This window comes from Manis javanica, chromosome 7, assembly GCF_040802235.1.
Source record: "Manis javanica isolate MJ-LG chromosome 7, MJ_LKY, whole genome shotgun sequence".
NCBI lineage: Eukaryota > Metazoa > Chordata > Mammalia > Pholidota > Manidae > Manis > Manis javanica.
The window spans coordinates 132329456-132342095 of record NC_133162.1 but is presented as its reverse complement, the minus strand read 5'-3'; the positions used below and the strand labels follow the sequence as shown (position 1 = coordinate 132342095).

Here is a 12640-nt window from a genome sequence, read left to right as displayed (position 1 = left end):
GCCTGTGGTAGACTGCAGCATGATTACAATTCCCTCCTTGTAATCATTTATCTTTGCAAAAGTAAATTTGCAAATCCTCCCATCAAGAGGTAGAGTCTTTTTCAGCACATTACTAACCTGGGTTATTTTATGGCAATTTTGACCAATATATTACAGAGAAGTCATGTGCCGCTTCCGAGCACAGACCCCTACAGACTTCATGAAGCTCCACTTTCTTTCTTGAGACTCAGCTGGCTTGTGCACAGCACTGGGCTCCCTGCTGGAGGAGGAGACACCACATGGGCAGAGCTGAGCTGTCCCAGCTCTGTAGCCATCCTAGAATAGACAGACCTCAGCTGACTTGGCAGCTGACTGTGTCTGCACGAGTGAGACCAGGAGAAAAGAGAGAAACTTCCCAGCTCACTAGAGACTGGGTAAGTAAGAATAAATCCTTATTGTTTAAAATTTAAATAAGTTTTGGGGTGGTCTGTTACATGACAATTGCTAACTGACACACTGCCTTACACAATAACCATTTATGTCTCAGTGTTACAAGTAGGTATGTCATGCTCTCAAAGATTTATAATCTTAGATTCTTGTGAGTTCTTAAAAACTGTTTTAAAATCATGTTCCACACCATTTATTTGGGATCATGCTGGCGTGAATTTATGTCTGAGTTACAGTTCCCTCACAAGCATAAAAATCTTCAGTTCGGAAGTTCACTCTAAGTTGCTTTGACAGGGTGTGGCAGAAATGATAAGAATAGGTTGTATTTCTTTTTGGAAATTATCAAATATCAGTAGGCAAAGTTATTTTAAGAATTTCTCATTCATTTTCTATAGTATTTATGTTAGGTAAATTGCTTTAACAAAAGCTCTGGGATACAGTGAATATTTTTTGGGGGGTTGATATTCTGTCTCTTTATCTGTTATACTAAAGATACAGTGAGCTTGTATACTTATAGAAAATAATACTGACTCTTGGAGTTTCTTTATCCAATTAGCAGTTTTAAACACCAAACTATCCTTAAATGGATACTTTTTAATAATGATATATTTCTCCTATATGCTCAAAATGCTTTAAACAAATACATACATATCTGTAAACTCATATGCATACATATAAAATATTCTACACCTTTAAAAATTCTACAATTTATAGATTGAACCTCAATAATTCTATAAATTTTTTCTATTTTTTTCTAAGTGTCAATTTCTGACATTTCCTTCTACAGCAACAGTAAAATGCAGTTCATTGTTTAGTATGGTTGAGATGATTCAATCGTAAAAACTTTTCCTACCTAAAATTATTTTCAATCCTTGCTTAAATATCATAAATACTCAATACCTTGCCCCATATCACCAATATCTCAATAAAGTTTCCATAAGTATGTGTCATAAAGTAGCTAGAATGTTTTTATATAGTTTATTCAAACAAAGGTTACTTCATTACTTTATAATAATAACATAACTTATTGATATGAGGAAGAAAAAAAGATTTATAGAAACAAAGCCTTAAGAGTTACATTATATATAATTACTTTGCTTTAGCATGAAATATATAATTTCAAATGAAGTTGAAGGAGGATCTTTTCACATGACTAATGAAATAACAAAATACTTCATTGGAAGAGAGCAAGTTAATTTGTCACTGGCTTATTTTTTCCTTTTTCCTCCTTGTTCTAGAAATATTATGGAATTTACATAGAGAGTTTTATAAACATTCGTAATACTCACTTATATAAACTGATTCTAAAAAATAACATGTGTCTGGTGTGGATGATAAATTTATAATTGCACAATCCAGGTTTCATATATTTAGAGAAACACTACATTATGACATAGTACCTTGGAATATCTAGAACACAGTATATCAAATATGCTAACCAGATTCCATTTTTGCAAACCAAATGGTGGTTTTCATGTATCTGCTTCTTTCTATAACTATTTTTATGGCACTTGATCCAAAATCACATACCATACCCATAGAAGTAATCTCACATTTTAACAGAAAACTTTAGAAATGCTTAATTTCTTTACTATTACATATAAGCAGTTACATCTGCTCCAGAAGAAGATGGGTTATATTATATAATTTATAAGGATGACTATTTCTACCTTTGGCCATTTCTTTTGTCAATTATCTTGAGTAAACATCCAAAACTGTTATACGTAAGTCAACCAAGATTGAATGGAAACTCTTTCTATTGCTTTACCTTTCTTAATTTATTAAGATAAAAAAATTAATTATATTGTAAGTATCTATGTTAAGTGTACACCAATCCCTAGACATCCAACTAAAAGATATGACAAAGCTACCAAAAGCATTGTACCTATAGAATAAAAAGCGGGAAATAAAGCCCTCAAATTAGGGATTGGCAAATGGTTGTACTTTTTTGAGAAATCCTCTAGTTTTAACATAACTTCATAAATATAATTTTATATCCCTTTTTCTCTTTAAACTATGTCAAGTTATTTGATGCACAATAATAGTCTCATTGTAACATGTCCCAATAGAAAAATAGGAAAAATAAAACAAGTATTAGCAAAATTATTTTTATTGAAAACTTTTCTATTTCTGTTAATCCTTCTACGAAGGCTCATTATCCATCAACAAGAATAAGACTGCACCTTCCTAATCACTGTCACTAGGTGAAACAAATAAACAAAAAACCAACAAAGCATAGAGTTGCATTTCAGTGGAAAACCCAAGATCAGTTATTAATTCTTTATTAAATTCAATTATCATCTCTTATGTTGGTGCTCAGATGAATTTTAATAAATTCAATCAATTCCAGTTTAAACAATAGTTGCTTTCAATTGACAACAAAAGTATAAATGTGGTGTTTGTTAATAATGCTGCTAATCCTATTTCCTGTGTTTGATAATATGTCCCTCTAGCTAATAGACACATTCCATATTGCAACATTGTACTACACTAAAATCACTGAGGCATGATCATCATTTACCGCAAAATATTCCAGACTCTATGTCTAGCAGTTAAATATATTATCAATAATCCTCACAAAATCCTTGTAAAGTAGCAGATTAAGACATTTGTATTCACAAGGTTAAGTGTCATGCAACTAGAGCAGTAAATGGGAGGTTTTTAGGATAAAATCTAGGTCACTCTGGTTTCAAAGCCTTTACTTGTTCTATTTCACTATCATTATTGATAAATCCTCACTGAGCTCTAGTTAAATACAGCACCGTTTGTTAGATGTTTGAAGTACAAAGAGTGGTAAGAAATTGTTCCTGCCTCTAAAGAATTTAAACCTTGTTGTGTAAGCAAGGCACATATATAAAGAAACCCCAGCATAAGAGGGCCTATCAGAGCTGATTTTGTGGGAGTGAAAGGAGGCAGAGCCCCCAGTGGAACATGACACAGAGGAAGTCAATAAAAGAGGATGCCACAGTTCACACTATTACATGGCTTCTTCAGGACATCTGTCTAGAGTACAGGAAAGGGGAAAAAAACATTACATGCTTAGAAATAAATGGTAGGCTAGCAACCACTCGGCTTGTCAACTGTAAATGGATACCCTCAATCAATGGCTTCTTACCTTTCGGCCGTACTCAGCTGGTCCAGCTGGGCTGTTTCCACTCCTAGGAGCCTCAAACACACTCCTCAGTTTATCAAGAGCAATGGAGAAGCGTTCGATCCTGCGCGGACCTCTCAAGGGATCCTCCTTCAGCACTTCAGGCCGGCCATGTTCCCTGGGGTTCTCGCCCTTGTGCTCAGGGCTCATTTCCTCGGGTTCTGAGTTCAGCATCGCTCCTGCGCTGCAGGGCTGACTTGGAGGACCTGGAGGTCCCGGTGCTGACACTGCCTCTCCAGGTTCAAGCAATCGGCTCTTTTGAGGCTGGAAGAGCCTGCAGTGACTGCCCCCAGGACAGCACCCCACCTTCTGGTGATCACCGGATTCCCATTTCTGTCTCAGGAGGCTCAGGGAGCCCCGCTGCACGGGGAACATGGATGGCTCCAGGTTGACCTGCGATATCAAAAGTATCTTTCATCAAAGATATGCTCAGGCATGTGAGCCATTTTCAAAACACAGTTTTTAGGATGGCCAGCTCTTGGGGGTTATGTTACAGTGTAGAAATCCCGCTTTCCTAAGTAATTTCCAGCTCTTTACTTGACCCTACAAAGTTCTGTCAGTTAACCTAGAATTAGATTACGGAGAGGACTCATTTATACAGTCATGGACATTTGAATGTAAAGAGACAAAATCTAGGAAGACATGATTTTATTCCCTTTCCCTCTATGTAAAATCACCCAACAATTATTTACAATGTCAAACTTGGACAATGTTCATTCATTAGTTGGTATACTTGAGAACATAGCAATTTAATGTCTAACATGAAAGAAAAAGGTTCATTTCCTGCCTATAACAGTTCAGGATTTCTTTTGAAATGATTGGTTTCTGCAAATGTTGTCCTTCAGATGTAAAAGACAGACATCTAACAGTTATTAAGTTTTTGCTATAAGGTAAGTCTTTTGATAATAACTTTATATTTATATCTCATTTTAATCCCACCATTATCACAATGAGTTAGTTGCTTCCATGATTACTATTTTCCAGGTAAGGGAATTGAGAAGTAATTTACCCAGGGTTTTGAGTGACAAAGCCTAAATGTAAAGTACGTCTTGTGACTCCAGATTTTGCCCTCTTAGCCCCTGGAGTGTAACGTCTCTTTCACACTTTAAGTGTCCAATTCACATCTTATTGTGAAACTGATTAGAATTTCACCTTGTTTCACAGTTTTGTGGAGAGTGGAAATAAAACCAAATGGCAAAATGAACTCTTACCAGAAATAAATACACACGTACAAACACAAATCATAGGCAGTAAGAGTTGCACACTTGCATGAATTTTTGCCCTAGAAATAGCTAATTTCTATTCTAACCCAGAGAGTCTACCCTGCAAATATGGGGCTTTAATTAATTTTGCTCTTTAGGATTGATGCATTTTCCCAGAAAAGTATTAGCACAGTGGGTATGGTAAACAATCTCACTTAGATTAAGGCCTGGAAGTATCTCAAAAGGTCACCTAATACACTGGCTCCATACTTATTTGACTGCAGACCACATTATAAAATAACATCTTATGCACTGGGACTCAGTGCATATATAACATAAATACAAATAAGTAAGTAAATAAATAAATATAAAAGAAATGTTTGTTCTCTTTAAATAATACTTTCCCTTATTATATGAAATGTCCAGTAATAATTTTTACTCTGATAACCCTCCACTTTTAAAGCAAATGTTTGCTACCCACTAAATTGATGTAATAATGGTCTACTAATGGTTCATGGACTGCTTAACAGTTCTATACTTAATAGCAGGAGTTCAATCCCAGGTTGGGTTTTAGTAACTGTACGACCTTGCAAAAGCTTCATTGGTAAAATGAATTTATATATATTGTGGCTTTGAGACATGCATTAGATAATACATATGAAACTTCTGTATTAGATCCCCTAATAGCCATTTAGTCCCATTTCAGGCTTAAACATCATTATAATCACTCAATATCCATGCTACACATGAGCCTCCTAGATTGGAGTGCCTGGGAGAAGAAGGGTGAATTAAGCTGAAAATCCATAGACTGAACATACTGTAAAATTTGGCTTTAATACTATTGCTAATTAATATCACTGGACTAGCCACTTATTACAGAAAGTCTCAATAAAATAGCAGCACCAAACAAGACCTGAATATCTGTTTGGGAAACTGATCAGTACGTGTTGAAAATCTAATCAACATATGCTGAAAATGTCTGTTTTCTCATGTATAAAAAGACTTCAGAAAAAGATCTTATTAACGAGGGAATGTTTGGGACATTGTCACAGCTGGTAATAGTGACCTCATGAGGCTAATGAAAAAATTATTTCTGAACTAACCTTGCACAGTTGGGAACAGAAAGCTAGGAAGAAGAAAAAGTTGAGGAAGAAAACTAATTTTTTTCCTCATATAGAACAGGAAATCCTAATATTTAGAAGTGATTTGGAACTTTGTGTTATAAATAAAGATGGAATAGACATACTTTCCTCTACATTAAATACAGCTAAAAACTCTCTCTATATATAAAACAGACATAAAAGGACTTTGAAAGGTAGCCTGCCTAAGTGCCTGGGGACTGGGGGAATAACACGGTGGTGATCCCCTGAGTTCTCTTTTAGCCTTACATATCCAGATCTTGGTGCTGGAGGACCCAGAAACTGAAGACTCCAGTGGGAACAAAGAAAATTCCCCAAGAAAAGCCATTCTCTCTAGTCAAAGAAACAGGACAAGGGCAACTTAGCAAAACACAAAACTTTTAGACCATGATTGCTATGCTGTAGGCAAACAGTGGACTCATACATATGTCATTTTTTCTTTCATCGACCAGTTCTCTAACTCTCTGGACTCCAAATGGGCATCTACAGTGCAATTCAGTTCTGACACTACCTGGCATTAGTGGAGATGCCAAACATTAGTCTCAGTCCCATAAGTCCACTCCCACCTCAGAGGGTAGCCACAAATCTCAGGTTGTCCCCTGTACTTCTGACCAACTATCAGTTGGGATTCCCATGATCCCCCTACTGAGGTACATAATTTGCTAGAACATCTCACAGAACTCAGGAAGGCACTTTACTTACATTTACCTGTTTATGATAAAGGACACAACTCAGGAACAGACAAATGGAAGCGATGTATAGAACAAGGCGGTGGGTGGCGATGCAGAGCTTCCATGCCCTCTCCTGGAGCACCACATGCAACACCCTGTGTGCTCTTCAATCCCCATGGTTTAGGGTGCTTTATGGAGGTTTCGTTTATAGGCGTTTTGATGAAATCATTGGCCATCTGTGATTAATTCAATGTCCCCATCCCTCTCCCCTCCTCAGAGGTCAGGGCACGGGGTTGAAACTTCCAATCCTCTAATCATGCTTTGGTCTGTCTTTGGTCTTTCAACCCCCATCATGACTGTCTAGGAACTCCAGCCTCCAGTCATCTCATTAGCATAAAAAAGGCACTCATTACCCCAGAGAGTCCAAAAGTTTTAGGGGCTGTGTGCCAGGAAGTAGGCACAACAATCAAATAATATTTCTTACAAACGCCATAAAAAATGCTGACTTTGCTCCTCGCTGTCCCCTCCTCCTGCCGCCCTGACGGTGTCAGAGAAGGCCCAGCTGGGGGCCAGGATTTTCATCCGCACTCCACGTACTGAGCCCTCCCCAAAGTGTCGGCGGATGCCACGTGGGGATCGCGTACTTCTGCACCCCCTAGTGGCAGCAAGGTGTTTCTCCCCGGTCCTGCTTGCATCAGGGACGTGCAGCAGGCAGCGAGAATTTTCACCAGCGTTCAGTTGGTGAGGCTTCTCTTCCAGTAGCGGCGTCAGTGCAGGCTACACGGGAAGCAGGAAAGGGGGTGTTTCTCTCTTTTCCAGGAAGCCAAGGTGGTATCAGTGAAAGCCCAGCTCCACCTAATAGTAACAGATCACCCCTTTCCAGACAAACGAGGCTGACTAAGGAAACTGGGTTTCCATTCCCCATTTGGAAATAATGAGGCAACTCCTCCCTTCATCTTCCGAAACAGAATCTAAGACCCAAAGTTCATAACATAATTGCCCAGATGTTCAGGATACAACTGAAAATCACTGGTCATACCAAGAGCCTGGAAAACCTAATTTGAAGGGGAAAAAACTGTCAACAGACATCCATACTGAGATAACTCAGATATTTGGAATTATCTGAATTTTAAAGTAGTCTTCATAAAATTGCTTCAATGAGCAATTATAAACATGCCTGAAAAAAAAATTTAATGGAAAATATAAGAACCAAATGAAAATTGGATATAATAACCAAAATAAAAAAACCACTGGATGGTCTCAGCAGAATGGAAAGGACACACACACACAAAAAAAACATCAATGAATCTGAAGATAGAATGACATAAATTATCCAATGTGAGCAACATACAAAATACAAAAAAAAAAAATCAGGGCTCAGTGACACTGTAACAGAAATCTAACATTCGTTTCACTGCAGTCCCAGAAGAGGAGGAGGACGGTGGTGCTCCAAAAGTATTCAAAGAAACATGACTAAAATTCCCCAAATTTGGCAAGACATGGACCTACAGGTTAAAAGCACTGAGCTAACCACTAGGACATCAAATTTCAGAAAACAAAAGATTTTTAAAACCTTAAAGACAATGAGAAAGAAATGGCATGTTACCTATAGGGGAAAAGCAAATTGAATTTTCAATGTATTTCTCATCAGAAACCATGGAGGCAGGAGAAAGCGGCACAATATTTTTCAAGTGCTAAAAGATGATAACTTTTTACTCCAAATTCTATTTCTACCAAAATTATCTTTCAGAAATGAAAGGGAAAATGATGATGTTCTCAGATGAAAAAAAGCTAAGAGAATTCACTGCCACCAAACTTACCCCAAAAGAAAGTCAAAAGGACTTCTTGAAATATAAAAATTATGAAAGGAGGAATCCTGGAACATCAGAAATGAAGAAAGAACAATAAAAAGAACAAAATCATGGATAAACATACACAATTTTTGCCTCTTAAATATTCTGAATTATGATTGGTGGTTAAATCAAACAATGTAACACTGATGCAGTTCTCGCTATATGTAGGAAAGTTATTTAGGACAATTTTATCATTAACTAGGGAGGTTAAAGGGACAAAGGAGGTAAAATTTCTACGCTTCACTCAAACTGGCAAAATGCTGACACCAATGGACTGTGATAAGTTATCTATAACATGATATCTAGAGAAACAACTGAAGAAAAACCCATGATGTGTGAGATATGTTTTTTAAAAAAACACTATAGGTAAATCAGAATGGATTTTAATGAATAGTCAAGTAACTCTCAGAAACAGAAAACAGAGGGAATAAAGATAAAGCAAACTAAAATAGCAGGCTCAAGCCGTGTGGTATCAATTATTGCATGAAATGCAGTCTAAAAACAGCAGTCAAAAGATGGAGATTGCAGAGTAGGTAAAAATCATTATCCAACTATATACGAAAAGATATGCTGAGAGGAAAAAAAAACCAGTTTCAACAGATCACATACTATATGATTGCATTTACATAGCATTCTTAAAAAGAACGAAAATTACAGGTGCACAGAACAGAGTACTGGCTGCCAGGGGTAATGAATGTGGGGGGTTATAACTGTGAAGGGGCAGCACAGAGGAGATCTGGGTGGGGGAGGAACAGCTCTGATCTTGATTGCTAGTTATAAAAAATGAATTACAATAAAGTGTAACAATCTACACATGTGATAAGATGGCATAGAACTATATACATGCTTTGTGTCAATGTCACCTTCTTGATTTTGATAATGTACTGCAGTTTTGTAAGGACATTATTATGTAACTAAATAATAACTGGGTGGATTTTATTCCACTTAGAAGGCAGGGTGAGAAACACAGACAGCAGTGCCAGCATTCACATTGTGCAGTGGCCTCGGGTCTGCTGTGTAATCACCATTGTGATTGATAAGTGGCATAATTTACCCTGTACCCCCGTGCACCCTTCAATACACTCGCCATGAGAAAAGCCTGAATCCCTTCAAGTATTTCTCCTTTAAAGTGAGCGCAATGTTTTGCTTTCTCAGAAGAGGGCGCTGAAAGGTCGCTGCAGGAGGCAGAGTCCGCCCTGTGCTGGGAGGGCAGGGGGTCAGGGGTTACGGATGTGACATCAGTAGAGTCCGTCTGATCACCCGCACTGAACACCACCCCGCTATGATCTTGCAGCCTTGGCCTGGGGATACTCTTTCCACTGCCCTCTCAACACGGAAACAAATCCCATAGCTGCCTGTGACCTCGAGGGTCACACAGGGAGCAGCTGCTGCCTCTGCAAGGCCACGGGGCTCGCATGTCACCTGCCTGTGACCCAGAAAATAGCACAGCTCTGCCGCTCCCCCTGCCAGTCGCTGCACAGCCCACGCGCTCTGCAGGCCTCTTTGCCAGGCAGAGTCTCTCATTCTCCCTGCGGGGCCTTGCTGCCCGCTGCTGATCACCTGTTCAGTCTGCGCCCTCCAGAGCGGCTCGTCTAGAAACTCCCCTGCGGCCCTAGCCTGGCTGAGCCAGGAGCTCGTTGCTCTTCTCTCCTGGGGCTGAACCACACCTTCTCCAGCTAGGTCCGACCCCTGCGCGGGTTTGTCCTCCCTCGGTTCCTCTCACCCTGCCCTAGGTACCATATAATGTTTCTTTATGAATTATAGTTCTATTTTTATAATAGTTAATTTTTTATATTAAACTTCTGTTTAAGCTGTTGTGCGGTTTCTCTTTCCTGATTGGATCGACACTGCTATAAAACTTGCTCAGTAAGAAATATTTCCCGTGCGATTCCAACAGTAGGTCATGAGGACACGTTTTCAATACTGTTGTGCTGATGAGCGCCGCTGTCCCCCTCACCACCACGTGTGTTGGGGTGTGACTCAGGCTGGACACAGCTCTTCTACTCTCCCCGTACGGCCAGGGCAGGGCATGGGGCGGAGGGCCGCATTTCCCGAAAACCAGGCCCTTCATTTTTCCACGCTATTCTTCAGAAAACATACAACAAGAATTATCTAGAAAAGTAAGTTTAAGAAACTATTCATCACACTCTGAGAGGACTGCAGTATGCATTTCCATATAAAAAGCTGGGAAGCCTTTCAGACAAAAAGAAGCCCAAGTAATTCAGTGCTGTCCTAAACTTACTTAATGAAAGAAACCTTTATTATAAATTGCCCACAACATCCTAAGGTGTTTATCATCAAAGACATGGGGCAAAAATCACTAATTATAAAAGGCAAGCCTCAGATTCCTTCATACACAAGTAGTAGAAATTCATTAATCATCTCAGTCATAACTTTGACAAGTTTTTAAAAAGTATGTGTCATTATATTTAACAAATAACTTTTCTTGTATTTTTATTTTATTAAAAAACAGCTGGCCTCTGTTAAAGATCATATGATAAACAGAAATATTTATGTATAAAATGAGAATACTTTTACGGCATTCAGGGAATTGCATAATAAGTAAGAATCTGGATATGTGAGAACAGAGGATAATAACTGTTAACTGTATATTTTATAAAAGTTACTTAATTAAAAAAAAATTGATTTGAAATGAAGAGCCCCAAGGGGCTAGATAGGTAATCTCCCTGTGACCACAGTGCCGAGGCTGCCAAATGCTCACAGCATCTTCTCCTTTCACACTCAGCGAGACAGACTTCGATTAACGTAGGATTCACTTCTGTTGGCATTTCCAGAGGTCCGTTGCTGGGTGTGGGGTGGCCTACCTCCCACCTTATTTAGCCACCCGGGTGAGCAATGCTTAAGAATAACCGAGTATAGGAAGTCTGGACTTTGGGTTTTTGTCAGTCTGGACTTTGGATTTTTGTCATATAAATCTTGGTACTTAGGCATATAGGGGGCTACGGCCAGGCTGCCCCAAGATGTGCCGCTGTGATACGGAAATTATTTTGAGCTGAAAAACCATCAAATAGGCCCAGAAGACTCAGGGGGATACTTTGACCTCCCACCTCCCACAACTGCACTACTCCAGGAGGAGAGCTGTCACCTTAGAGAGCTACACTGTAACGTACACGAGGTGTGAAAAACAGGGTGTGTGTGGCTAAGTCTGTTAAAATTCCTCTCTGTTCTCCACTGTTTCTGTGTGGCCCGTCAGGTATTCTGTTTATCAGACATTTACTCTTTTCCCAGTCCGGTGAATTACTTCTCTTTCGAAGTCGCAGGCCCCTACCCCTTCTCCTTGGCTCGGGATGACATATTTATACACCTCGTCCTCCATGGCTGCCTTTGGAAACCCTGTCTATGGCTTCACCATATGCAATGGAATTCAACTTTGGTTTTTTGTTGTTTTTCCCTGTTAATCAAGTTTTCCCTGTTTCTGTCAATTTGATTCTTCCACAGAAGATACAGGACTAACTGATGACGTGAAACAAAAGCCCCACAGCATAACACGTCCAATAGCGGCTTTTCCACAGAAATCTGTGCCATTCTGCAATGTCCACATGACCCATAAAATGTCTTGGTCTGTCCTCAGTAAATGAACTCCGCATTCTTCCTTGTTGAGGGGATAGTTTTGGTAATTCAGGGGATTTTCAACCAAGATTCCTCTCCATCATTCTCTCTGTCTGGGATGTAATCCTTCTGTCTTTCTTTCCGTCTCATATATTCTGGATTTTCTCTCATCCCACAGGGGCTTTTGCACATGCTGTTCCTTCTACCTCAGTTCTCTCCTCTCTACCATTCTGGTATCTCCTGATTATGCTCTGGTCTCAACTTAAGGCATGACTTCCTCAGAGAATCAGTCCTTACTCATCAAACATGTTACAGCTCCCTGTGTATTAAGGAGGTGAGGTGATTTTAAGAAGGGTAATCTGACACCCATACTCAAGAAACACAGAGTAACTGCTTGCGTGGACTACCAGATGGAATCTGCCACGATTCAGTGTATACATATGCACTGACATTCACATCAGGATTCCAAAGACTTCAGTTCATGTTGCCAAGGTGATCTGCTATCTCACGGGAAAGAGTATAAGGGGCTAAGAGGGAAATTTCCTAAGCAGGGGTAGGAAAGCCTTGTTCAAAACTAAGTTTTCAATGTATTAATAACTTGATTCTTACAAAAAGTATTCTTACATCT

At 39.1% G+C, this 12640-nt stretch overlaps 1 protein-coding gene and 1 long non-coding RNA gene across 3 annotated transcripts in view; one reads left to right on the top strand and one right to left on the bottom strand.

The window, feature by feature from the left end:
- Positions 1-333: 333 nt before the first annotated feature.
- The window catches only part of LOC108384220 (uncharacterized), a 59313-nt gene continuing 47006 nt past the window's right edge, over positions 334-12640 (top strand). For both annotated transcript variants that reach the window (XR_012133422.1, XR_012133423.1), the window contains exon 1: positions 334-413. This is a non-coding gene — a long non-coding RNA (uncharacterized lncRNA). The remainder of the gene's footprint in view (positions 414-12640) is intronic.
- Positions 3527-12640, bottom strand: part of LOC118967930 (uncharacterized) — a 289452-nt gene continuing 280338 nt past the window's right edge. Inside the window, exon 5 of the mRNA XM_073241603.1 lies at positions 3527-3970. Within this exon, the coding sequence (XP_073097704.1) occupies positions 3527-3970 (444 nt within the window). The remainder of the gene's footprint in view (positions 3971-12640) is intronic.